Source organism: Pseudochaenichthys georgianus, chromosome 8 (assembly GCF_902827115.2).
Source record: "Pseudochaenichthys georgianus chromosome 8, fPseGeo1.2, whole genome shotgun sequence".
NCBI classification, from domain to species: Eukaryota; Metazoa; Chordata; class Actinopteri; order Perciformes; family Channichthyidae; genus Pseudochaenichthys; species Pseudochaenichthys georgianus.
The window spans coordinates 19,166,147-19,193,292 of NC_047510.2; the positions used below are offsets into that span (position 1 = coordinate 19,166,147).

A 27,146-nucleotide genomic window follows, 5' to 3' on the forward strand; every position below is an offset into this window, starting at 1 on the left:
GTACTTTTGATATCTTGCTGTGCCACAAGAGTACAAGCCTCAGATATTCAGTTACCCACTTGGATGCCTTTCTCTCCCGACGGGCCCTCTCTTCCTGGGTGACCCTGAAAGTATATATCAGGAATCAGACTTCACACTTCTGAAAATACATAATTATTGTATTACTCCTTGATGGAAATGTCCATGTGCAACCAACCAATGAAACAGAGGAAACCATTGCCACTGAGAGTAAAGCACCATAAAACATTGTGTGCTACAAAGCGTTGCAGAACAATACAAGGAACATTAAGTGAAACTCATTAAAATGTGTCTAACTGCAATCTAAAGTTATTTCTGAGCATTGCAGCTGCAATATTTTTTATTATTTCCTAAAGCTCATACTGATATGGATCAATTACAGAAATGCTTCCTGTGTCCCCCAACTGGTAGAACACAGAAAGTGTAGGATGGCAAATTGTATTAATTGTGCTTCTTTAGATTCATTAACTTTTAGGGTGTGCATACATAAATGGATATTTAGTAGTGATTATTGTGTGAGCTCTTTAATTTGTAAAACGATGTACCAGTGTCAAAAAGTGTTGACTTTTTATGTAGCTGCCATTGAGTAGCTTGAGCTGACTGAGGAAGAATCAGCAGGGGCCTGTCTGATTATATTGTAAGGGGCTGAGAGGCAGGGTAGTGGGAGGCACCTACATTCCCAACAGGTGGCTCCACCCTCTTCCAATTAGCAGTATTGGGAGCAGGTGTGGAGACCTCACACCTGGAGGGAGCAGGAGGCTCCAAGTGTAAGGAAACGTTTTGGTAAGCTGGTAAGTATGTTAGCGGCCCGGCTACGTTAGCCTTTGTTTAAGGGAAGGTATTTTTGAGTTTGATAGCAATAAAGCCTTTTTTTGGATTTGAACACTGCCTCTGTCGTGATTGCTGCACTACCACTTTTCACAGTCCTGTTACAATATGTGTATATATACATAGACACTGATTGTGCAAAGGTATGCATGGATACATGCATGTGTACTCTAGCATGCCTTTGTGCTAATGCCTGTACTGTATATGTGTGTATACTTACGGTAGGACCATCAATGCCTGATAGTCCCAGCATGCCTGATTTCCCCTGCGGACCCTGTATGGCAGAAAGAGGAATGAATACTGAGATAAGCTTACAATAAAATATAGCAAAAATATAACTTATGTCTTAGAGACCACATTTATAATTTATCTTTGATGCTCCTTTACTAAAACATATTCTATTTATGACTTAGTCCTCTTTCTTCTTTTCTCAGTCTAGCCTCATGATGTGCAGTGGCCAAGGCTGTTTCTTCTGTCTGTTTTGCCTGTGTGTGTTTCTTTTATATTGATTTCCTGTCTAGCTGTATCTTGTCTGAATGTGAGCTAGAAGTGGCTCCACTGGCATGGGTTATGTGAGGACAGGGGTCACAGGGTCACAGCTTTAATTGTGAAATTAAGTGAGAGACATGCAATCTACCTTCTCCCCTGGCAATCCGATGGGACCCTGAGGACCAGACAAACCCTGGAACAGAACAAAGCTTCAATAAGGTTAAGTGGCACAGGGCTAGGAGGAGAGAGAGAGAGAGAGTTTTGTTCTCCTACAAAAAACTACCATATAGGCCGATTGTTCAAGCCCTTATTACGACCCAGAGACACGATTTAAAGTGTATGTTGTTTCTTACACGACCACTAGAGCACCTCTAGTCGTCGTGTAAGAAACAACATACACTTTAAAACGAAGAACAACATGCTCCCGGGCCGTTCATTGCAAACGCTCCGGAGGGACGTTTATTAACAAATAACCCTCTCTGGAAAATCCTAAATTGTGGAATAGTTCTGGCGAGAAGTGTATATTGTACTCTTAGAATCCACGTCCAGTCGGATCGATAGTTTGATATTTGATATTATGAAGATGATTTGAGGACTCGCCAGGATAATGTGTATGCAGCTTCCATGTAAAGTTAGCGTGGGTGAAACATATTTTTGGACGGACACTATAATTTACAGTTTTTTACCATGTTCAATCTGAATTTTCTTTCAAATAAAAAACCTCTACATTGAATCTGACTTTTTTACATCCAACTCACAGGTTTATCATTACTTTGAGAAAAAAGATTATTAATTGAACCCTTTTAGAAGGGAAGATATGGTCATTTGTTCTGGGAATGTCATTTTCGAGCCTGAAACCTGAAAAACAGGCTCGGGGCTTAACAGGTTAAGATAAGATAAGATATACTTTATTGATCCCAAGTTGGGAAATGTTTTTGTTACAGCAGCATACTGCTTTGTTCTACTCCACTACAATTCAGTGGTTAACCTGGTATTTTTACTCCACTACATTTATTTTAGTTACTTTGCAGATTCTGATTAATGATGTGAAATATAAACAACCCTTAAATCAGACTTTAGTTACACCTGAGTCAAATTCAGGGAAGGTGATTGTCAAGTGCCAAAATAAACTATGCAATATATTGGACATTTAATATCGTTGGACGTCCTGCACTAAACTGTTTTATTGTAGAGATCACTACAGTATCTTCTTGATATTTTCTATTCTATATTTCTATCATGCCTTCTACTTTCCCCCAATTTTGTGTGTAAGCTACTCTTAATATTTAAACATTTTCATCAAATAAAACGTATTCAACAACAGCATTCAATAACGTGCTTTAACCACTAGGCGGTGCGGGTTAAAAAAACAGTGGTGTAGTTATTAAAACATAATAATATCAAACATAATATGACTATTAACTTTATTGTGAAATTAAAACAGAACGGTAGGGAAATACAGTTTCAGTCTCTCGATTTGAAGCTTCTGCATTGTACCATGAACCTGTATAGACCTGTAACAGTCAACTGCATGAGGAGTTGGAAAGGTAGTTCAGTAAATAATATCTTTAAAAACTACAACAAAAAATCCTTTTCTATCAGCTGTGCACCGTTATGGTGTAAATATAACCTATCTATCAATTGGATCAAATATAAAAGTGAGCCGAATTAGTGTTAATAATGCAAGGAGACGTATTAAGTGAAAATAAATGGAAGATGTTGTTTAATTGCTAATATATTTATGATCCACGTCACGTATTCAGTTTTGGCGGCATTTCTTACAGAAAAAACACAAAAAGCATTGTACACAATTTAAACCAATAAATGTCGTATAATTAACAAGGATAAACTGATGTTTTTTAGTTGATGAGTAGTGCAGATATCACTGTTAAATCATTTGATCATTGGTTTTATTATGAAAACGTCGAGACCGGAAATACTGTTTTCAACCCGTAACTTTACATGGAGGCTGCCGCATACCTCAAATCATCTTCGTAATATCTATCAAACTATAGATCCTACATATCGACTGGACGTGGATTCTAAAAGTACAATATACACTTCTCGCTCGAAATCTAATCAAAAAGCGTTTTAATGGCCAAACTATCCTACAATTTAGGATTTTACAGAGAGGGTTATTTGTGAATAAACTGTAACGTTTGCATTCAACGGGAGCACTAGAGGGCAAAAACTTTCAAACCTAATTATAGGACGTATTAAGCGCTTGAACAAACAACATATTTGGTCGTAATAAGGGCCTGAACAATCGGCCTATTTGGTCGTATGAGTTGGAGAACTTGTTGAGAGAAACTGTCTGCTTGCAAGTGATTGTGCTTATTTGAAGGATGTGTTTATGAATTAAATACAGTTATATGATGTGTAATTAGTGGATTTCTGAACATAGAAACAGCACCGTTTTTTGTATTGGTATAGTACCTGTACTCCTGGATTTCCTTGTTGACCTGGGGGCCCTATCTCTCCAGCTGGACCCTGCCAACAACAAAGACTGATAGTCACACAATCTGCCTCTACATTATATGTATCATATAACACATATTACAGTATGTTATAAATGTAGCAGGACTGACCAGGTTGCCCTTGGACCCTTGTACTCCATCCATTCCACGAATACCCTGACAAAATAGAAGATGTCAGAAAACAATGGATGAAATGTCCAAGATTAATCGAAAAAACTTTGATAGCTTCTTTGTTTATATTCAGTGGCATATTGATGATTCCAGGCACTAGAGGACATTTGATGGAGTTGAAAATACTAAATAGCTCTGATTTTGCAATGAAGGCGATGTTGACTTACCGGCTGGCCAGGTGGGCCAGATGGCCCCCTTGGTCCGACAAGACCCCGAGAACCCTGGAGACAAAACAGAGCAAATAGTAAGCAGCTAACCTGCATTCATGATGAGATGGAGTGAGTGCGGAATACCTAATCATAAATCAGAACTACTGAGAGAGAGCGATATATCAGAGGGTGACAATGTATTTAACTGCGTGTAGGAGGGGGGGGCATCTGGTTTTGTATGTGCCAGCCATAACGACAGCACAAGTCTGTGTTGGTGTGCTCTGTTTTTGTCAGCCCTCCTCTTTGTAGGCAAGCCAAGCCACCTGTTCCAAAGCCACATCTGTGATCTCCTGGGAAGTGATTGATATGGAAATATAATCATTCAGGCCAGGATTTGTATCTCTCCCCTCTCCTACTCCATCTCTTTCCTCTCTTATCTCTTTCAACACAACCAAATTTCTGCCTCGCATTTGTCTCTTGCTGCCTCACTTTTCCCATCACTTCCTCTCTATCGCTCTCATCAAACCAGCCAACTCCTCTCCTTTCATGTACTGTATCTTTCTAGTTAAACACAGCTTTCCTAACATGTCTTATTGAACTCTAGTTTGTCCTGCATTGGTGATCCATTCGGAAGGACAGAGCCCCGCTGTGCTTCAACCTCACCTCCTGGGAGAAAGATAGAGTGTGAGTCATAAGCAATAAACCAGTGTTCACCGCAGAGGTACACAGGAGAAATGACAGCTTCTTCAACAGTGCTCTTTAAACCTAGTGGTCTCTCTGATCTAAAGCTACCCTACAGGTAGAGTCTCGATGACAGATTTTGAATATATGTTATGCCTTTCTACGTTCTTGTCTTCAAGCTGCATGTCTTTTCCAAGTGACCTTTTCTCTCTTTATGCTACGGTGAGCACTGTGGCAGTACAGTTTTTTATTGTTGTTGTATATCGTAAACTATGATGCAGTGTTTCTATTGCTTTGCTCATGTTCAGTATGAGAAGACGTTTTTTGTAATTTTAGTGTACGATTTGGGCTAAAATTCTGCCTTAGCTTTAATCTAGTGATCTCCAACAATCCTCCCATGTTTTTTTCTGGAAATTGTTTCTGTATGAATTTTTCAGAAAATCCAATGTTAAGACTTGATACATATCTTTTACATTTACCTTTTTTTGTTTACAGAAGCAATAAACATGAACTACTGCATTATGTGCACTAGGAGAGAACATATCATTACAGATGGGGTTACTCACAGGTTCGCCTGGTTGCCCTCTTGGCCCCAAAGGTCCATCGGACCCCTGAAATAATAAGATGGAAAAAGATTCAACACCAAAATGTTATGCAACTCTTTAAATCAACCTCAGGCGTGGATACATTTATATCCCCACGGACATAATCTGTGAAAATAGCTCATTATAGAAATTCCCTGCCTGACAGATAAGGCTCAACTATCTTCCAGCAAAGACTAATAGATCGCTCTCTCAAATTTCCCACGACCGCCTGCATGGATGGATACTATCTTGAGAGACCTTCTATCTTTCATATTTTCAATTCTATGTCAGGGATGCGCAGCATAGCTTTCATTTCTTTAGCAAACCTTGATCGTGAATCAACTCAGTCCAGCGCCTTGCAAAAAAAAAGATTGAAGAGTTGACAGCCAGTATGACTTCAGTAAAGCCTACTTTGATCGGTGGTGCTTTACCATCTAGATGGATTGTAGAATTGATTCACTGATCTGAAAAGGCTATTTAACCTTGTCTAATGAAAAAGAAAAACAAAGCAATGCTGCCGGAAGTATCTTCTAGCCTTTGTTTGATGAAAGTAATACTGTGCACTCACCTTTTCTCCTGAATCTCCGTCAGGCCCATGAGGGCCAGGCTTTCCTCTGTCCCCCTACACGATAAAAGCATTAGCCACAACCCTCAAGATATTTAGGACTGTTCTAATTTTAGCACAGCAGAATCTACCATTTGTTTTTATATACCCTGTCATCATAGGAATCAAAACGATCATGATAATAATGTGCAAATAACAAGGTATTCATGCATGAGGTGTAAATGCCTAAATGACTAAATAAATACAGTGATATGCTAGGTTAACAAATCTAACTCACTCTGTGTCCCTTGTTTCCTGAGAGACCTGGCAGGCCGTCAAAACCCCTGTCACCCTGAAAAGTAATGGAGAAGAAAGTGCATTAAATGCTGAAAGACACAAACATATGGTAATGTGTAAACATTAGCAGAATTGTCCTAAAAGTGTCCCCTGGCAGAGCCTCCCATCTGCTCTGCGTGTGTTGGGGAGAGGGAGCTTTCAGATTAGCTGTAGGTCTGCTAAAATGCTGCTTTGACTGATAAAGACTCTGTTCTTCTGTTAGACACAGCATCGAGGGAGCCTGATTTATTTGCTAACTCTTCCTGCTGCTGTTAGGTATTGAGTTGCCTTGTTGTCATATATATATATATATATATATATATACATGTACATAAAAAGCTGCGAGCCGCTGGATACATAAAGGCTTACACTTGCAAGTGAAGATAGTGTGTGTGACCCTGCTGCTTAAACGTATGTGGTCTTGTTGTGTTCATGGAAACAGAACATCAAACCTCAGCATGAGTTGTAAAAACTGTCAAGGTAACATTCACACAGCAATAACCTCGACTAATATCCTATAAGCATGAAAGACTTCGTTGAAATGATCGCCTGCATTGCAGTGCAGAGAGATCAATAAAATCTTACCTTAGAACCTGTTTCACCTGGAGCTCCACGACCGCCGTCTGCTCCCACACGCCCCTGTAAGACACACAATCCAGTTGAAATTGTTTTTTGCTTTATCTGGAATCTTGCACAATATACTGTAAGCGGTAAATGCAGAGACATGTTGAGTGTTTAACCCTGCAATACTCAAGATGTCTCACCCTCTTTCCAGCCTTTCCATTAATTCCTTGAGGGCCTGGCAACCCTGCTGATCCCTAGATGAGAAAGAAATAGAGTAAGAGTAAATATATTTTAAAAGGAAGTCAAAAGGACAATTGGAAGTCAATAGTGTGACCAAAAATCAAGTAGTAATAATAATGTATTGTCTTACATAGGGGCCATTGTCTCCCCGGTCTCCTTTGAGCCCAGTGGAACCTGGAAGTCCCTGCAAAAATACATTTCATTAAAGCACGACACGATGCACCAAAGCAATTTAACTCCAATTCAGCAACAAACTGACAAAATTCAAATGAGCTGAGAACAAATCATAATACAAATATGTTCATGTTTTGCAACTCTACAGTGGTTTCACAAGCAATTTGAACATACTGAGCATGCATAATGATGTGGGTAGGATAGGAGGGTGAGAGAAGTGCTTGTGCCTGATGAGGCAGAATGTGAAGTTGAGGTTAAAGGTCGCAGGAGGCCTTGAGGCACGAGGCAAATTTGGTTAAGGTCAGGGAGTGTCTTACCAGTGGGCCTGGTCGCCCTGAAAGACCCAGTGGACCTGGAGGTCCCCTGAGTGCCAGCTGGAAGGAAAACACAACAGGGATGTTTATGTACACTGCACAAGATACCTTTTACTTTTAATATGCAACAAATTAGTCTAAAAGCATAGAAGGAAAATATCAACAGTCACTGATGACAGTTGTACCTGGCTCTGTTGCAGGATAGCCTGTGCCTGTGCCTCCTGTGGAGACACCACTGGTCCCTTCTGGGAATCACCTCCATACTGGAACTTGAGACAATGAAAAAGATGAGTCAGTTCACACTGCAGGATTCACCAAATGTAAATGAAGTTCAATCACACAGCTCCCCCTTGTGGTAATGGCATTACACCACATTGTACCACTGTCACCATGCTGTAAGGTCTTACTGGAAGCATCAACAGGGTTCCTGGAGGACCCGGAATCCCATCAACCCCAGCAATCCCAGCATGTCCCGGGGGGCCCTAAAAAGAGAGTCAAGGAAAAGGGATAAACATTGGCTACTGTGTGCACAGAGAAAAGACTTCCCTGCGATCTTATCGCTGCAAAAACAACCTTTGCTCCATGTCCACATGTCATGACACACACAGTCCCTTAACTTCAGTTTACACACTGTAACTAACAATAATTAACAAGTCATTTAATGTTGCATTGAGTTATTAAGATTGTGTTTATTAGATTACTGTTAAAAGTTATCTGATATATATTCCAATCAGTAAGATATTTTTCCTCTACTGATAAAACATTTTCATTTTATTTTAACTGACACTGGTTCCACGAACAAGTGAAGCAGAAGTGGGAATATTGTTTACCGGTACTAACTTACCACATTGGATTTTATATGCATTTGACTATTATAATACCTACAAAACCTTTGTTTGGTTGAATTATAACATACAAAGGCATCATATATTAAAATATTTGATGAAAAAAATCATCTTACGGTGCAACATTTACAGTACTGTTAACATGTTTTCATATAACTAAATGGTTAGTAATTAGGCTTTGAAAGAGAGCTTGAGATACAGTACATATAGATTCAAGTGATGCAAGCTACGTGTCTCTCAATGGTTATAAAATGTAATCAACACTTTTGCAAAGCAAAATGGTAGAAACCCCATCAACAACTGTGAAATCACAGAGCGTGTGTGTTCCATTTTGATGAATCATAGACAAATCACACACACGCACACAGAAGTAAATCAGATCAGATAAGTGAGTCAACTTCCATCCCTTAAGTCCAGTAGGCTCAGTTCACATCACAGTTAAGCCCCAAGCTTTGTCCCAAAGGTGAAGGAGTTAAAATGGTGTCAAACTACTCATAAGGGCCCAGGTCATGACCTAAGCTGCACTCACCAGGTCACCAGGGTCTCCTCTGGATCCTGGAGGGCCTGTTGGTCCAGCTGGGCCGAAGAGCCCCTGTGGAGGAAACATACAGAGCACTGAAACACACATTTATTTAGGAATATGTATTTAACTTATTCTATGTATTATTGAAACCCTTCAAAAGCCTGACAATAATTCCTTTTCATTCCTTTATGTCATTTTGAATCAAAGTATGGTTACTTATTTTTAAGGATACACTCCATTGTGTGTTAATGCTACACGAAATATTAGGAAATTGTTTTCATTGAAGTGTCGTATTGTATTGCATTACTACACAGGGGTGTATTTTTAGGGTTGAAAAACCTATTTCCTATTCGGAAAACAACATATTGCATCCTGATGGTTATAACATTACATTTTGCACCACATCTGGACAGTTCCTGCTTATTTTCCACTGTGCCACATCCTGTACAGTCACAGAGACGAGGCATTGTCAAAAGTTCCATTTCCTTCTGTATTCAGACAGTGAAAAGGCTTACCTGTGGCCCTGGTAGTCCTGGGGGTCCTTCTACTAAAGTGCCCTAGAAACAGGCACAGACAGATACAATCAGAAGAGTATTAACTCATTCCCATGCTTATAACTAAAGCTACTATGCTATTCATTAAATGTCTCTTGCATCTCACCGGCTCAATAATGGCTGGCTCTCCCTTCTGGCCTTTCTCTGCTCTGAGTTCAACCTGAGGAGGAGAAACGGATGGATGTGGATTGTTACAAATCACTTGACACTTGCATTTGAAGTTGTGACTACTGATTTGATGTAGTTCATGTTGAGAATTACCTCTGCATCCCACGTCTCTGCTCCTTCCCGCTCTGCAAAGTCAAAGCCTTCTTCGTATAATTCATACTCTTCATACTCTGGCTCTGTGTCATTCTTGTAATATTCATAATCAAGAACCTATTAAGGAAAAAAAAACTCCATTCAGGTGTAGTAAATACCAAAATAAACTCGTAATTTGTTTGTGCTGGGAAGTTTCTCGCATTTTCAATGAACCTACCTCATAATCTGTTACATTCGGGCCCGCCGTTACCGTGGAAACTGAGAGATCATCGTAGAGGTCTCCGTAAAGGTCATCTCCATGCTCCTCCATTACTGGCTCCTTCACTGGCGTGTCCTCCTGTGGGCCAACACATGGGCTCAATGAGTCATAGCAGATATGAAGCAGGGGACACTGAGCTCTTCTCATTAGCACCCAGTGCTTCCAAGTTTTAGCACATTTTGTAACGCACAATAAGAATTTGAGCAAAACAGTTGTATTTTATGTGTTGATTTTATGTGTTGACTATACCTCAGGATAAGTTGGCAGGTGTGCAGTTAATTACATTGCTGGAGTGTAATTAGCTGATGGACTGCATCAGATTTATGTGGCAGCATGGCAGAGATTGCCACTGCTACAGAAACAGCGTGAGCATGATGCATTTGTTTACTTGGTTAATTAGCAGATAATAGACATGAAGGAAACATACACAAACAGTCCTTGTTTGCTTCAGCGGGAGGTTAAAACAATTATTGGATTTAAAACAAAATGATATAAAGTTATTTTGGCATTTTCATAATTCAGCAAATATTCACATTAAATGACCACTAATACTAATACCCAATAGTTATTCTGCAGGTTAACATATAAGGAAAATACTGTATGTAACCTCCATATCATGCTTCTTGACATGCGTATGCATGTTTCACAAAAAAACTCACAAAAAAACACACAGGAAGAAGGCATATAGTAAGAACATCAAACATGTCAAAGATGCCTTCTCCCTGCTTTCTGGTAGTAAAGGTGATGATTAGGATGGTGCTGGTTAGTGGTGGTGGTAAGAAACTGGAAAGGGAAGAGGTGCTCGCTATGGTTAGGAGGTATTAAGGGAGTGATCAGTTAACACGGCAGGATGGGGTGGGGGTGGAGGGCATCTACAAGTGAACTTGTCTACCTCCTCAGTAACCTTTGATTCAGGCAGTGCGCTGGGCAGCACCGTGCTTGCCTCGGCTGTAGAGTCAGGCTCATGTGTGGGCATCTCCATGAGGGTTTTGTCGAAGACTTCAGTGGGGATGAAAGCTTCTAAGATGCTTTTCATTTCTGGAAATGCTGTGGGCCAAAAAGGTTCTTGGGATAGATACTCCGGCAGTGTTGTGGACACTCTGAGAAAGCCATCTTCAAAACCCTCTCCGTGTTTTTTCTTTCTGGATCCCTTCTTGCCTTTGCCTTTGCCTTTGCCTTTGCCTTTAGAGCCCTTGTCTCTCTTCTTTTTGTTCTTTTTGTTCTTTTTGTCTTTCTTGTCCTTTTTGGAATGCTTCTTTTGTTCATCGGGCTGGTCACTTTGCATCAAGGCATCAGACGTAAGTTGTGACTTCTTTTATGAGAAAGGGAATGCAAAAATGAGGGCACAGGTAGAGAATGGGGGTTAAACCAACACTGCTGTGAATGAAAACACAATAAGAGAAATGGCCGAAGACAGTAAAGTAGTGATGCAAACAAGCACTCTTATAGGGTGAGACACCTACTGTGATTCCCATTAAGCTGGCAAAAACCCAAAGTAAACATAAAATGAGGGACAAACAAATGTAGAGTTGTTTGCTCGTGATGCTTTGTGGGTCAGGGTGTCACTCTTTATGGTCCTAAAGAGATGCTAATTCTGTGTGCTCTAGCAAATATGGTTGTTTCATACTGCAGTGAGATGTCCATTGCATGTAAGTGATTTGAAAATTACTCATAAGGCCAAGTCTGGAAAAGTCATCAGAGAAGTGATTTGATCCACTTGTAAACAAGGTCAGTGTCTAAGGGGAAATGATGAGAAGTAGGTCAGTGGAATGACGGATGTTGACATTCTGGATTCAGAGCTCATTTCTCAGCTGTAGTTCTTTAAAAGCCAGCTGGATGATTATGAAAATGGCCTAACACTACCATTAGAGTGCCATCTCTGGAGAATAATCAGTGACCAAGCACACACATTTGCGTGCAGACTCAAATGTTGTCACGTATGGGAACACACATATTAGTGTAAGCACGTGGTGACTCGTACAAAATGAACACATGAGAAATGTAAGTGTTCAGTTAAAATCATGTAATCCTTGAAGTCCAGCTTCCATTGGCCTCTATTCCTGTGGCTGCCTCCCTTCTTCTTATCTCTATCTTTCACACACAGAAATATACAGTAATTTATATCCATGATTGAAGGAGGAAGGGAAGAGCTATTATATCATGTTTGAATTATAGGCGTGTGTGTGTGTGTGTGTGTGTGTGTGTGTGTGTGTGTGTGTGTGTGTGTGTGTGTGTGTGTGTGTGTGTGATCATAAGAATGCACTTTGCTGCATTTGACTCCTTTGACTGATGGCCTCTTCTATCTATCTTTTTTCAAACAGACTCGGCACGCTTGCACTACTATACTCAGACATTATTTTCTCTTGGCTCTTATCTTCTCTTACTCTTGGCTGCTTATAAATCATACAAGTCTTAGGGAGTCTAAGTCATAGCTCTATTGATAGGCATGCTTGGGCTGCATGTAGTAGTTGGCTGTGAAGCAAGTGCTTCTGCAAGCCCACTTAAGCAACTACATCATAAAACACAGAGCTACTAAACTGCGGAAAACTCTTATTCAATCAAACAATCAAAACAATAGAATGCATTGAAATAAGCAGACTTCAGTCGTTGACCTTATACTCTACTTCACTGTAGCAACTTTCCAAAAACTATACCAAGATTTGCGCACGTTTTTTAATTGAAGGCATTGCCTGCTGTTGGTGGAAGTACTGACCTCGTGAATCGTTGGCAATTTGCTGGTGTAGGGCAAATCAAAGTCACAGTCTGGTATGTAGTTTACACAGTATTCGGCAGCATCATTGGCATCCTCCAGAATCAGTAGTTGCTGAATATCTCCCTGAAATACAGGCAGACAGAAATGATAGAAGTTATAACGTCAGTTATACAGAAGAAGCAGACAGAAACTGACAGAAACATACAGCAGCTGCTCCACCACACAGTGATGAGATGTTCCAAGGACCAGTAGATTGAACATGTATCAAAAGAATAGAGACAGTAGGGGAACAACAGGACTGTGTTCATACCTAGATGTAAAGCAAGATATAATACAGTAGCATCATCAAACTACAGTTACAATTGCTACTGACCACAGCTTCTCTGAGTTCCCATAACTCCAGGAGAAGTTTGATTGTGTGCACGAAACAGTCAAATAGCTTTCTCTCAGCCCCCTGTCAGGACCTTTCACTTTCTATCCAGCCCTGGAGGCAAAGCCAGTGTCTACACACAAACTCACACACAGACAGCACTGCTGCACCCTGCAGCACTAAGCCCGGAGCCTCTGTTACCTTCAACAGCCTTACGTTCCACATCACTCTGTCTTCTGTCTACTTTATACTATAACATAATGCTATTTTGAGCTAAGATACTTAGTATATTAATTGTCGATTGACTTATTAATCATAGTATTATCAAATTAAAATGCCAATGGTTTACAAATGCTTTCTTACTTATATTACAATCAATAAATACTATTATTTAAGAAAGAACACATCTTTATTTAACTAGAAATAAACTTAGATGGCCATAATGGCAAAGTGTTTGAGAACGTTTAGATTACATTATTGATAGGAGTGCATGTAACTGACAGGCCACTGCGAACATGCCGGGCGAAATGTTATCCGGTGACAGCTGGGCAACCATTTATGATAAAAGGCGTCAAATGAACTGCTTGATGTCGTGGTAATTATAGTGCCATTGTAATCTCATTAATTAGGCTTTAGTGGCCAGGGGTGAAATAAATCAAAACATATCGTATTTGTGACACGGCAACGGCTAATATATATTCAATTTCAGCCTCTGCTGTATCAGCAATGCAAGTATATTCAAAGTCTTAATCACCATGCAGAAAACTGTAAACATAGGAATAAGCGTGGACATTATGCTTTCATTTATGACATCAAACGTAAAAAAAAAGTTCTTATCCACTAATCCCTTTACCTCGCTGTTTCAGCCAGAAGCCTGTGTTATACAAAGGAACATATTGCACTCTGAGGTGAGAGACAGAGAGAAAAGCAGTGGGGGGAGTTATTCCAATCTAATCCAATCTCAATTTGAGATCAAAGAAAACACTTTCACAGAGAAGTTTTCCTGTTTTCTTTCCCAGCAGGAGCTCTCCCCTTTCAAACCTTTGAATCAATTTAGAAGGGAGACAGATTGAGTAAAGCGTTGCCCAAAATAATGCATGCGCTGCCATTCTCCATTAAGGACAGGGCAAAGTACTCCTGAAGAGGACACAGAAAGGGAAAACACCTCAGCTGAATCCACACATGAGGTCACACGTGGCTTTGTTGGCAAGGGTTCATTAATGTTTCAGAGTGACCTCTTTGCTTTCCCCAGCTGGCTGCAAAAAGGCGTGTGGTGCCAGAAAGCAAACAGTAACCTCCCTTCACCAATTCACAAATAAGTAGACATTACATGAGGTGCAGATTAATTTGCAGTACCGTAATCAGATTACAATCTCGTCAATGAAGTACTTGTGTGTTTGTGTGACTCATAACCTCATGTGGGTGAAAGAAAAGCCAAAAGTGTAAGCTTAGCTCACTGAAGGAAAACAGCATGTGGATTCTCCTTATTTGTTTAAAATGCAACAAATCAAAAACCTCTGGCCACCTTGAGACACAAGTTATTACCAAGGGCAAAATATTACTTAAATAGACCTTGACCGTTTTACTGTGCTTCTACAATTTCCTTGTAAAGCAATGGGGTGCTAAGTATTTAAATAAAGCAGCCCTTTAATGCTTGACAGGTTTGGGTTTAAACATGCCTGTAAAAGTGTGCCAAAAACATCTTATTTCCAGCCCTAATCAAAACGGAAATGTTCTGAGTTTCCTAACAAATAAACTCTGGCTGGATCTTATCGAAGCAACCAGCGTGTCAGAGGCACAAACAGGGCAGGCAGCGGCCAAAGGAGCACAACCAGGCTGGTGGGCAGTTTAATGTTTGTTACATTTCAACACCAAACTTTTGTAGTCATTTGTAGGACAATCTGGAAGCAATAGAGACATTAGTGGCTGACCACGTTGCCAATGCTCCCACGCTGAGCTCCCACACTGGGCCGGAACCAGGGCCTGGGAACAGAGGGCCGAGGTCAGCCTGTTAATCTCTCCTCCCCTGGTACCAGCCTCACCAGAGGTCTGTAACACTGAGGCCTAGATATGCACAAAGCTGTAACTTCATAATCACTCAAACTTATTTGACCATCACATGTGTCAAAGAACAATTAAACGGATGGCTCATTTGAGCTTCTTTCGAACTTTAATAGAATGACCAGAATAACCGCAGAAAATATGATTGGACTAAAGGATTGATTGCATCCTCTGAAGGGGTTTACTCTCCACTACAAATCGTTTTTAGGATGATGAATAATGACATGAGTGTTTTTGGAGCAAGGCCAAAGATGCAACTGTCTCTTTTGTTTCTAAAAAGGGAAATGTATAGAGCCAACAAGAGATACATTTCCTTAATGAAGTGGGATATAAATTCATTTAAAAACTGGAATGCCTGTTATGTGAGAGGGAAGGGCAGGAAGGGAGCGGAGAGTAACGTATTGCATGGGAGGGGTAACTGAGGTAAGGTTAATAGAGGAGTTAAGGTTGGACAATAAACACAGAGACTTATGCTGGCATGAATGTGGCAAGCGAGGTACACTGTTGCACCTACTTTGGGAATGCCTAGCGGTAAAAAAACTTTGGTCAGAAGTAATATCCTTAATGTCTGAATCTTTAAAAATTAATTTCCCTACATGTCCCATTGTATGTCTACTGGGTCTCAAGCCAGATGGCAATGTTGCAAGGACTGCCGATCGGCTCTGGACATTGGGCTGTTTAGCCACAAAAAGACTCGTCCTACTAAATTGGAAGGAACGCAAACCAGCCTGCTTTACTAGGGACTCATGGCTGAGGGAGTATCTGGACCTACTGAACATGGAGCGTGCAGCTTCTCTGCTGGGGGATTTTGAGGGGAGACAGGAGGATTGCGGTTCACTGTCCGCAGCCCTCCTATCTGACCCTGTCAATATGGCATCTCCTGTGTAATGTATAATGTATTGTGTATGAAATGTCCTATGTATGTCACAATCAGCTGTCTTAGGAAGTCATCCTTGCATCCCCCCCCCGTTACGTTTTGTTTAGTTGTTTGTTGTTACATGTGTTGTTGTATGTTCTGTAAAATTAAAAAATAAAATTAAAAATAAAATTGAGGAGTTAAGGTTAATGAGTGGACAAGGTGAGGAAGGTAGTTATTGACTACACAAAACCCGAAGGCTATACAGTAAGTGTTTGATTGATTGATTGATTGATTGAAAATTGTATTAACAGATTGCAGAATGGGTACAATACAGTACAGCTCAATACACACAATTGTTAAGGGGATGCGGACCAGAAAAAGACTTTCGTCTTGTTTACATCAGGGTCCCCAAGTGTTTACTTGGACATCTGTTTTCTCCTGGAGAAAGTGAAGAAAGCTGTGGTTTCTGTCCATTAGGCCAATCGGGTGTGATAACCTCTGTCCCCTTTCTCTGTACTCTACTTAAGTTAAATAGTGTGTCACTGTTCCCTTTTATAAACTGTTGGTATTTCCGGTGTCTGAGGGGACAAAGATTTGGGGGGATTTAATTTCTCTGAATTTGATATGTTTTATACCTCTCTCTATCTTTTCTACTCTTTAGTGCTCCTTTGCTGAGCAGAGACCCTCGAGGGCATGGCAGGAGAAAGGGCTTGAGCTGATTTCTATTTCATGCTGTGGGCGAGAGATTTGGGATGTGTGGAGCCTCTTTGAGAATGACAATGGAGCAGTGGTTGCATATTGTCATGGAAAGCACAAAGAATGACTTGTGGCAATAAAGGTCACCGCAGAGAAATAAAGGAATTGGAACCTCTCCCAGGGCTTAGTTTGAAGCTTCGTGCTCCTCCACGTGTTCCCATCATATTGATGCACCTTTGACACAATTCAATGTGCTTTACTTTGTTTTGGTAGATGCCGTTTTCTGTGATGCAACTAATAATTAAAAGAAAAAACCAGAAAGCAGGTTTTTTTCCTGAGGGAAGTCAGAACCATCACAGGACAAGGCCAAAGAAAACAACATGTTTCCAATGTCCAACCGCATTGAGAATGTGTCAATACTTGGCTTTGCAATGAAAATGCTTTGTTCTTGCTGCCTTTGAGTGAAGATAAACCCCTGTCACCCCATAGCCCCATGAACTATGATTTTCCCTGTTAAATGTTTTCTTAGCTTAATTTAGTAATTTATTTTATATTATTCTTATCAGACTGTTTCTCAGACAAAACTGTAAATTGTACCATGCCATATAGATACTATGTGATGTAGGCTCCCCATATGTTCAGGAATCGATTGACACCCAGGACCTTTTTCTTGTGCAATTACATGCACATTTTCCCAAAACTAATGTCATATTCCCCCAGTCTCCATTAAACCTATATACTTAATAACTCAAGGTTCACATGATACTAACCCACATACTACCTTTTCTTTGTCTGCCTCAACAAGAGATGCCTAAACACATTTGCTGGAAATCACCTTCATTGTTTGAACACAATACATAATATATTCAAACTTCCCATACTTTGACAATATCCTACCTCAAATACTTCTTCGTCAAGCAGCCGTCTTCCGAATACAGTGACACCCTCTGTGCTGACTACAGCGTCGTCTCCTCGCAGCAGATCCAGTGTCTCTATTCTCTGACAGTCCAAGTACAGGGTCACAGACTTGCCCTGCACACTGTAGGCTATCCTGTGCCATCTGAAAGAACGAAGAGCGAAGGAAAATTAATGGTCTGAAGAGAATTCTGTTGCTCAGCAGAATCAGCAATACGAAAAGGTTTTATACACCTCTTTAAATTCATTCAATGTTAGGCTTTTTTCATTAGGACATTTAAGGTCAAGAACATCAAGTGTGCTGTATGAATCCGACAGCAGAATTGACACCCGCCTCAGAATTGAAACCCTGGGGAAGTTAAACATGCACATTCATTGTTGTATATTACACAGTGCTGGGAAATCTCTCAAACACACAGATGAGATGCTGTGTGTCATCACATGAAAAGAAAGACAGCTATTTTGTTGCTTGAATGGAAACTTTTACGCTCAAAATACCCACTTTCCATCCGCCAGGTTGATTTTCTTGAAGATAGGGTACGTTTCTGGTGTGGGTTGCCCCTGCTGGTCCTCATATAGGAAGACAGGCGAACGGCCCACTTCGAGCCCCAGCTGCTGCACCCCATTGACATCATACACCGAGAGCAGGAAGAACTGGGAGCCCTTTTTAGCTCTTACTGTAGCCATCACGGAAAAATTCTCAGGAAATGTGGAGTCTGAGAGGAAAAGAGAGGAGAGAAGAGAAGGTCATACACGAGAGAGCACAGCAGGGAGTGGATATTTGTATAACATGCAGGCACCACCCGCTGCCAGTGAGACTTGAGTAAAGATAATAATGATGAAAAATATTGCCCACGAAAGCAGTGAACACTCACGAGGAGGAGTAAAGAGAATTAGAAGTCAGATGTTTTAAGGTTTCTACTGAGCGAAGAATCCCTCTCAGAAGTGACACATTTAATAGATTCTGCAATTTTTTTTAAATCCCACTTCGAAAAAAAGTCAATTACCAGGGAAGAGCTGTTTGGTGGGAGCACTGAGCTGGATGTTTCTGTCTATGTTGTAGGCCAGGTCGGGCTCCTCCAAACCCTTCCTGCTGGTACAGAGACCGGCCTCCAAGGAGACTCCCTCCATGTTCTCTGACAGCTCCAGCACTTGCAGAACGTCAATGGGATTAGCTGGAAAAGGAAAGAAAGGAAACAAGTTAACCTTCTGCAAATTGTGATATAGCGGATACAATAAATATGTTGGTTAATCTGATTTGATGCTGCCGGACTATTCCTAATTCCACAGATTTAAAGTAGACAGTTTTTTATTTAAAAAAAGCTTTCCTATTTTATAGCCTTGGACAAAACTATAAAATATTCTGAAAGGCTGGAACTCATGGCCGATTGCAGCAGCATGCTTTGAGTCACATCAGTATGACAGCACTTTGTTGTCTGGCTCAGTTAAGTGCCGGTTGTTACTGAGCTGAAGAGCAGGGTTTAGTGTGGCTGGAAGCTTGTTTTAAAGTGCGGAGGCTTCCTGCTTCCTAGTTGTCGGAAGAGACAGGCTCCTCTGAGATGTGGCGGCAGGTGGCCAGGCTTCTGTGGGGGTTATTATAGGATAGGGGTGGTACACAGACTAACCCATAATCCTACTGCAACACACCTGACAGCTGACACCTGCACACCGCTCACTATGCACCAGCGAGCAGCAATATGTCCGTATCGCAATTATCACAATTTAAACACTTCATGGGCATAAATAGGCGCATCAATGATTCATGTATTCTTACAGCTAGAACATCTGTCTTAACTTGTCATCTAACTTTGTTTTAAATCTTGTTTAAAACAAAGATTTGTTCTCCATTTCCCCTTGTTTCAGGTTTTATCAAATTTAGAAATCTAAAAACCAAACAGAACAAGGCTCAATACTGCTATACTATCTAGAGATAGTTTCCTCATGAAAACTCTTGAAACCAGCTGATTTGAATTACAGGAAAACCAATCTTATGTATTGTTAAGATAGGGATTTATTTGGATGAACAGATGTCTCTGTAGATTTGAAGTTTCTGCCAGTGTTGGCTCTCTCATTACAATAAGCCTCAGCTTTATTCACAGTCCCCTGGTCATGTTGTCGAATGTATGTTGATAAAGGGCTGCCTTGAGCATTAGTCAGGATCAGAGTTTTGTGCCTAGTCAGATTCCCACCAGCTGCTGGAGAGAGCCTGTTCAGCACTTAGCATTCCAGGCATCTGAAATGAGGATCCTAAACCCAAATTGCCTCCTGTAGCTCTTGCCGCTAATACAGAGTATGGCCTTTTTCCCCCCCCTTGTTAATTAAACATGTTGCTAGAGTATACAGTTGCCCAGGCTCTGCATGCAGAAAAACACCAAATTGCATTTTATGGCATTATTTGTTTGCATAGCAGAGGCCATTTATTCCAAGCAGCTTTGTGAGCTCGCCTTCTCAGTCCCCTAGCATGGCAACAGGGTTGTAAATAGGTTAAGCTGTGAATTATAGCCAGGCTCCAACAATAGAAAACATTTGGAAGGCAGCAGATCTAAAGGTATTTCAGACCATAGGGCTTATGTTTTTATTCATATCGAGTAATACACAAGCAGTGTATATTCAATAATTAAAGAGGATGCTGGCTTATAACAGCTGAACCCCCATACAGTTATATTTGTGTGTTCCCCCCCCCTGTGTGTTCACCACACACAGTCTTTTAAGATAATATTTAAATCTACTCTAAACCTCATGACAGTCAACCAAGAGCTTAATGTCAAGGAATAAGGTGTTGACTTAAAAATATCACAGCCAAGTCACCTACATATTCAATGGTTAATGAATATAGTCCCTGATATTGTTTTTGATTTCACATGCACTTCCCGATGTCTTTTTGCCTGATACAGGTGCCCAATAAAAGAAATGCCGATAAATGACAATGCTTAGCAAGAAGAGTGAATATTTTGGTTGCAACCATTTTGACATTTACATTAAGATAGTTAGCTGCATCCTTGAAAGCCCTGATCAGACCTCTGCTTTTGAAGCAAAAAAAAGAAAAGGCATGCCTTGCCAGAGTGCCAGAGTCTTTTATTCTTTTAACTAAAAGCTTAATAATCTTCTGCATATTTGTTGAAACACTAAACTAACTTTGCACTTATCATCATGTCTGGGTCCTAGTTCCTAATGTTTGTATTTCATAAATGTTCTGATCTCAAATGAACTCTTTTTAGCTCTGCTCTGGCCTTGACTGGTGCTGACTTTCAGTCTATCTTTCTTCCTTTCCAGTTCGTTCCCTATCTCGCTTATTCATATACATGCACAGGGAGAACAAGTGGTCAAAAGGCACAACTCTGAATAATCTTCTAAATTGAAACAACATGGGTTTTATTTAGCAGGAATTTTTTGTATTTGATGTCAGCCTGTCCAAGAGAGCACTTGACAAAATAATCTCAAAACAAAATAACACAATTAACTTTCCTGCTATTTTATTTTGTTTTTCTCTAAGAATTTCAAGTTATTCAAAGACACTATCTCCCTAAGAACCACATAAAGTGTATTTCTGCCTCAACAAATATGTGTTGTGAAAATAGCTGTGGCCCCTTTCTAAACATGTTCAGCTATGGGCTGTCAGGACACTGATGACCTCTGAGACTCTCAAGACAACAGAGAACAGTCGAGATGTGCAACAATGCCAAAGGGAGACATCTGAGACGAGCAGCAGAAATTCCTCCAAAAAAAGAAACTGCATTCCCAATGATCTGTCAGATAAACGTGCAGAGAATAATAGGCATCTCACAGCCGATTGTCCAAAATAAGCTGTTATAAATTAGGCAAGCGGATTCAATAACAGGCGAAAACCTGTGCTGAACTTCATTGGTTCCATCCATTAAAGTTGCTGCAAAATATAATCGAATACAAGCATAAAATATGTGGAAGGCGGCTGAAGTCTGTATCTATGGAGCAATACAGGATAGATAGTGATCTATCTGCTTTGAATCCCTTTATGTTACCTTAAGTTTTTCCAATTATTGCAGCCTCTTTATCTATCCTGCAGCACTGACTGTCCGAGCAGGCTCTGCTTGCATCTCATTAGGCTTTGTGGTTTGAATGTCCTTATCTCATCTGTCAAATTGTGTTACTTCTAAAGGAACGTCGCAAGAGTTTGTCTTAAGTATCACTTGTTAGATCTCCCAAACTTGTGGTTATTCTGTTGGCCTGTGCAGCATGCTATCCACGCTACTTATGGCTCAACATATTTGAAATAGCATCACAGGATCTCTGAGGACTGATGACTCAGAGAGCTTTCCAATCACACTAAAAGGTCAGAGCACATGGGAGGGATCTCAAACATTCAGCAATTACACAGACATCTGGCATTTCTGCGTCCTTTTTCTTGTGCCTTTCTTTCTTTCTATAAGATATCCATGTCTGTCCAGTGATAGAGCTGACCACAGTCTAACTGACAGAAAAGAGCTCGACAACACAGATCATACTATAGCCCCTGGAAATGCCACCAGACAGTCCACATCTGTGTTTCTTATCTGGCCGTGTGACACTGCGGTCATACAACTCAACACCACTTCAGTTATACATGGACATAATGTGTTCTGTGTTTCCACATATGTCTGAAGACAGTCTTTATGAGTCACTCCACCTACTCCCAACTCAGCCTGGAAATACAACTTGCACATACACAATACTACTCTGTCAAAAACGGTTGCTCCTGGGAACTTGGGGGATTTTTACAATAAATTAAGCCAAAACGAATCCGGCCAATGGACATTTCCCACCATGGACCACACCCTGAGATGAGTAAAGGAACATCAACTCTTTCTCTGAAATTCCACTCTCCGTAATAACGACTGTTCAATGGGCATTTCTTCAGAAAACCTTTTGTGACCAAGCTGTAACGCATGTGGTGATGAATAGGGAAAACTGATGACAGATCTAGTCTAAGTGGTTGAATAAATCAAGTCACAGCTTCTCATAGGCTCCATGAAGAACAGCCTTAATCGAATTAGCGGTGGGTGTGACCTTTTGTCTGGGTCACTGCTGTGAGTGGACAATAACACAATGAGGTGAGGAGAGCTAATACAAGCTCTGAATAGATGAAAATGTAAACGCATGAAAAGCCAAATAAGATTGATACTCTGAGTCAATATTATAGCCTTACAGCCTGCACACACTGTTTATGTGCAGCTTCATTATAATGCCCTCAGAGAGGGAAAAACAGCACTTTAGACCACTGTATTAATCTGTCACACACGTTGCTCTTTTCTTGTAAACAGCGGTTATTAAAACGAAAAAGAGTGTGCTAGAAAGGTTCATTTACTGGAACATGCAGACATTTGTTGAGCTGGAAGTATGCAAACTGAAAGGCAGAGATAGTTATCGCCCTACTTTGTGGTTGGGTCTGCTTTGAGTTATTGCTTAGAGTTTAGGAACAAGTCAAGTCAGCTGTTGTGTAGCAGACTGCTGGGAACTGCTTTGACTGTACCAAATACTGAAGGGTTATGAGGTTAGGAGACAATATAAGTGCTGATAAATGCAACCAAATCTTTAATTAATTTTAAGTGTGTGATCTTTATAAAACTAAATTGTAATACCACTTTATTAATACCTTTGCATTTGTTTACTTGATCAAATGTGACGAATACATCACAGGGAAAGCAATAGGTGTGAGTGTTAATTGGTCTTCTGTATTCAAGTTGTATTTCTTTATATCAAGAAGAATGTTGTAACAATTTCACTCTCATTAAATCTACAATGTAGAGTCTCTGAGAAATGAGACTGATCCTCTTCTAACTACAATGATAAACTCAACATGAACGACAAAACATGAGTTTTAGTTTGTTTTAGGATGCTGCAGTGGCTGCTTCCTGTTGTTACTTTTGGTGTTGAAGCTGCATGATTCTGGTGGCATCTGCTCACATATTTCCCTTCCAAAACACATCAGCACCACATTCTTCCATTACTACAGTTTGTTCTGCTCATGTTTGTTCACATTATGAAGGGCCAAAAAGCTGCTTGGCCCTCAAAGAAAACACCTGCCCCATTAGGCCCATAACTGCACAGCCGCTCCACACTCACATTTGTACTGATATACTTCTGAGGATGTTCCTTTTACTGTTCTGACTACAGAACATTCATCCCCTTACTATTATTCCCACTGCATGCATAGAGTTGCCCCCCTGGCACTATATCAAGTACATTTAAGAGGTGGGGAGAAGGTTTAAAATGACCTGCTGTTGGAAGATGTTATTCATCTCTTTATACTTCAAAAGCTATTGGGTCCTCATAAATGTGCAACATGATACACCACCACAACAAATGCAGAAGTGCATGCACACAAGTTCTTACGCGCATGTGTGCACGTACATTAAGGCACAGAGGATTACCTGGATATAAACATGCAAGTGTACACACGACCGAGCCCATTCAAGCTTCAGCCCAGAGCTGTCATTTAGTCTCTCAGACATTAGAACTCTGAAGCAGCTATTATTGGATTGTAACACCAGGGCTGGCAAAATCAAAGTAGAACACCATGTGTATGACAGGTATACACATGCTCCTTTAGAAGTGATGTTCCTTTGTGCTTCTGATGGACACTTTAAATACATTCTTAACAAGTTGTGGGCCTCTGTGTTGCGGCTTTGTGTCTACACTTGGGAGGTGCAGAGGAGTTGAAACATGACCCAGGTCACGATGTCAGTGAGGGGAGCAAAATGTTTTCAAAACTCTACAGATGGCTTTGGAAGGGAAGCTCACTACTGTGGTCTCTACTGAAACGTGCCGTGATAGATGAATATGATAACACTTTTCTGAGGCCCATACATGACATTGAGGCAGATTACATGTAAGGGGACACTGCAAAGAAGTCAGCCCCTCTGATTTCTGCTCATTGCAATTCTACTGGAAGCATCTACAACTAGCCCCACATACAGCGTATTGAAGCATCCAGAAACACAGAACCATAGAAGCCTGAGGGGAAGGGTGTTACTGATATTGTTATTGCAATCCGGCGTCATTAAGAGTTAAAGCATAAATCTACATAATAAAAACGTGGGGGGATTCCCAACAGTTGCCTCATCTAAAAGTCTGAGAAGCAGTTTGATATGATACGTAAAGCATCAGCAAGAGACATCAGCATCTCTGACACTTTTGACGTTTAATGTTTCCATTACAGAAACACAAACTTCAATAACAGAAACAAATGCACTACAGCTGTAACAGGCATACAAATAATATTGTGTTATTCTCTATCCTGCTAAATTAAGCTGCCTTTTTCATTTGTTTTCATTTGCCACTCATGTTTGATGGATCAAAGGCGAACAAGGCTGGCAATCCTCCATTGGGAGTCTGGTGCAGGATTGGAAAGGAGGCTTGATCAAACGGGACGCAGTGAGGGGGTGGTACGCACGATTTCCCCTCTCTCATGGAACCAGTCAAGGATGAGGCAGGGAATGAGCAAGTGTTGAACGTTGATGTTAAAAAGATATAAGGCATATCAAATAAAAACAAACACTCTATTCCCAAGAACATAAAAAGAAAGAAAGAAACTGTGTTGAGGCAAAAGAACAGAGGATTTGAACTGAAACTAGCTGTGGACGTGTGCAAGAATGTCTCCCTTCCTTCCTGTCAGCAAACATGACTACAAAGTCTTCTCTCATCTCTCTCAAACACACACAGAAAGCATATGGGAAAACATTCTGGCACTGTAATACACACACAGCTGCACACAAATCGCAGACTCAGAGACGCAGACACATTATCAACCCCATGCACATATCTAAGACAGCCATATCAGCACCACCATATGTCCCATGCACTTTTAAATCTTCTCGTCCTCTCACTTCACAGCCCTCATTAGAGAGCAGTGGGCGCCACAGCCGCTGTGTCAATTGAGTGTGATTATGTTAGTTGGCTTGCTTCCTCCTGCCATCACTTTATGCCAGCCAATGAATTCCAACAAATCATGCCAGTCATGAAGTATGTGCATGCGGATAGCCACTAGTGAAAATTAGACATTTTTAAACTTATGGTGACCATGGGGTTAACTCCTGCTGCTGAGGGAGTCTTTAAAGGCAGCACCTGCATGAAATAGTCTGCTGCCATTTGGAGATGCTCAGGACACAGCCACAGGGCATGCAGACCTGTGTGGGTGACAGATAGCAGTGCGCTAAATTACATATACTGTAGTGTATGGCACAAGCTGGTTGTTACTGGCTATCTTGGGGACAAGGAAGTCTTGAAATGGGTGCAGCACTTGCTGAACAAGCCTGAAAGTGCAACAAATGTGAACACCAGGTCTGTTTGACGGATGGAGAGAGACAGCTGTGTGACAGACCACTTCTTGCAGGTGGATAATTGAAAAATCAATCCGGCTACTTCAACCCTAGAAGAAGACTCAAGTGTGTAAAAAATGAACCAAGGAGCTACCTACAAAATAAACATGTTAAATATTGAAGTGTGCCAGAATGATCATAACTAAGGCAGTAGCCTAAGAGTGTAAAACGCCTTCACTTAAGACCTATGTGAGCAGAGGGCACATTAAACAGATCTATGACAGGAATTTTAATCTACTCTGTTCGGTCAGTGTTCAGCCATTCCCCTCTTTCTCAAGCCAACGTTAAACCCTTTCACAGTAAACCGATGCTGGTCACAAGCAAACTCAAACATGACATCACATCTCCTGAGGTCGCTGCGAGTCTTGCAGCTCACGTTATGCAGCAAGGAGACATTCAAATTGAAAACATTGGAAATGTGTTCAATTAAAATGTAAGCTGGAACAAGGAGTACTGAGTCAATCAAATGCGTGTAAATTGTGAAATCACGCGGCATATTAATACGTATGCGTAGGTTTACATTCAGATCACGTATGTACAAGTTGTGCACGGCCCTGGAGGATCCGACTTTAAAATGCAGTAAATATTATTCGTTTGCGCCAATAACTTTGCTGGCATGGGACCAAGTGATGCATGATGGTGCCGAGAAAAAAGTCACGGAAACTCAGATAAAGGGGACAGTGCATCATATATGGTTAACTAAATACGTTACCTGCATGTGTCGTCGTTAGGTGAAGCAGGATAAAAACATATAGCGGTATTTTCCTGCGCGACCTGTTCCTTATTAAATGGTCCATCTTTCCAAGCGGAGACCCCCCTCTGCCTCCGCCAGCTAAACTTTATACTAAAGTTATGTTTCTAGGAACCCAGCAGGCATGCGGAGAGAGAAGGACAGAAGGCAGTCTGTAGTTCCACTTGCTTGATTGTTGGTCGGAGAAGTTTTGTTGTGGTGGCTCCTCTTAGTATCGCTCTACCCTTCTAATTTAATTTCTCCCTCTCCCCATCACTCCCTCCCTCTTCTCTCCACCTCCCACGCCTCTTCCCTCCCGGACGGTCCCAGGACGCATGGATGAGATGCAGTAAAACCCCTTCAATCATTATTATTACTTGCGATAATTTGTGAGGTCTCACTTCTTAAAGTGCTCATTACCTAAATAAGTGACATAGTAACCTTGGTTTCTATGTCAC

The 27,146-nt window shown here is 40.8% G+C and overlaps 1 protein-coding gene across 1 annotated transcript in view; it reads right to left on the reverse strand.

Annotated features, from left to right (window-relative positions):
• col5a3a (collagen, type V, alpha 3a) overlaps positions 1–26,921 on the reverse strand; it is a 46,401-nt gene extending 19,480 nt beyond the window's left edge. The window contains exons 1-26 of the mRNA XM_034089542.1: positions 26,671–26,921; positions 18,633–18,800; positions 18,128–18,341; positions 17,608–17,770; positions 12,725–12,847; positions 10,904–11,323; positions 9,970–10,089; positions 9,753–9,869; positions 9,598–9,651; positions 9,453–9,494; positions 8,944–9,006; positions 7,977–8,051; positions 7,755–7,838; positions 7,573–7,629; positions 7,212–7,265; positions 7,042–7,095; positions 6,863–6,916; positions 6,240–6,293; positions 5,966–6,019; positions 5,380–5,424; positions 4,151–4,204; positions 3,924–3,968; positions 3,772–3,825; positions 1,484–1,528; positions 1,067–1,120; positions 60–104 (exon numbers count right to left, since the gene is read on the reverse strand). Coding sequence (XP_033945433.1) covers positions 60–104; positions 1,067–1,120; positions 1,484–1,528; positions 3,772–3,825; positions 3,924–3,968; positions 4,151–4,204; positions 5,380–5,424; positions 5,966–6,019; positions 6,240–6,293; positions 6,863–6,916; positions 7,042–7,095; positions 7,212–7,265; positions 7,573–7,629; positions 7,755–7,838; positions 7,977–8,051; positions 8,944–9,006; positions 9,453–9,494; positions 9,598–9,651; positions 9,753–9,869; positions 9,970–10,089; positions 10,904–11,323; positions 12,725–12,847; positions 17,608–17,770; positions 18,128–18,341; positions 18,633–18,800; positions 26,671–26,755 — 2,397 coding nt within the window. The 5' untranslated portion in view covers positions 26,756–26,921. The remainder of the gene's footprint in view (positions 1–59; positions 105–1,066; positions 1,121–1,483; positions 1,529–3,771; positions 3,826–3,923; positions 3,969–4,150; positions 4,205–5,379; positions 5,425–5,965; positions 6,020–6,239; positions 6,294–6,862; positions 6,917–7,041; positions 7,096–7,211; positions 7,266–7,572; positions 7,630–7,754; positions 7,839–7,976; positions 8,052–8,943; positions 9,007–9,452; positions 9,495–9,597; positions 9,652–9,752; positions 9,870–9,969; positions 10,090–10,903; positions 11,324–12,724; positions 12,848–17,607; positions 17,771–18,127; positions 18,342–18,632; positions 18,801–26,670) is intronic.
• Between the last annotated feature and the right edge of the window lie 225 nt (positions 26,922–27,146).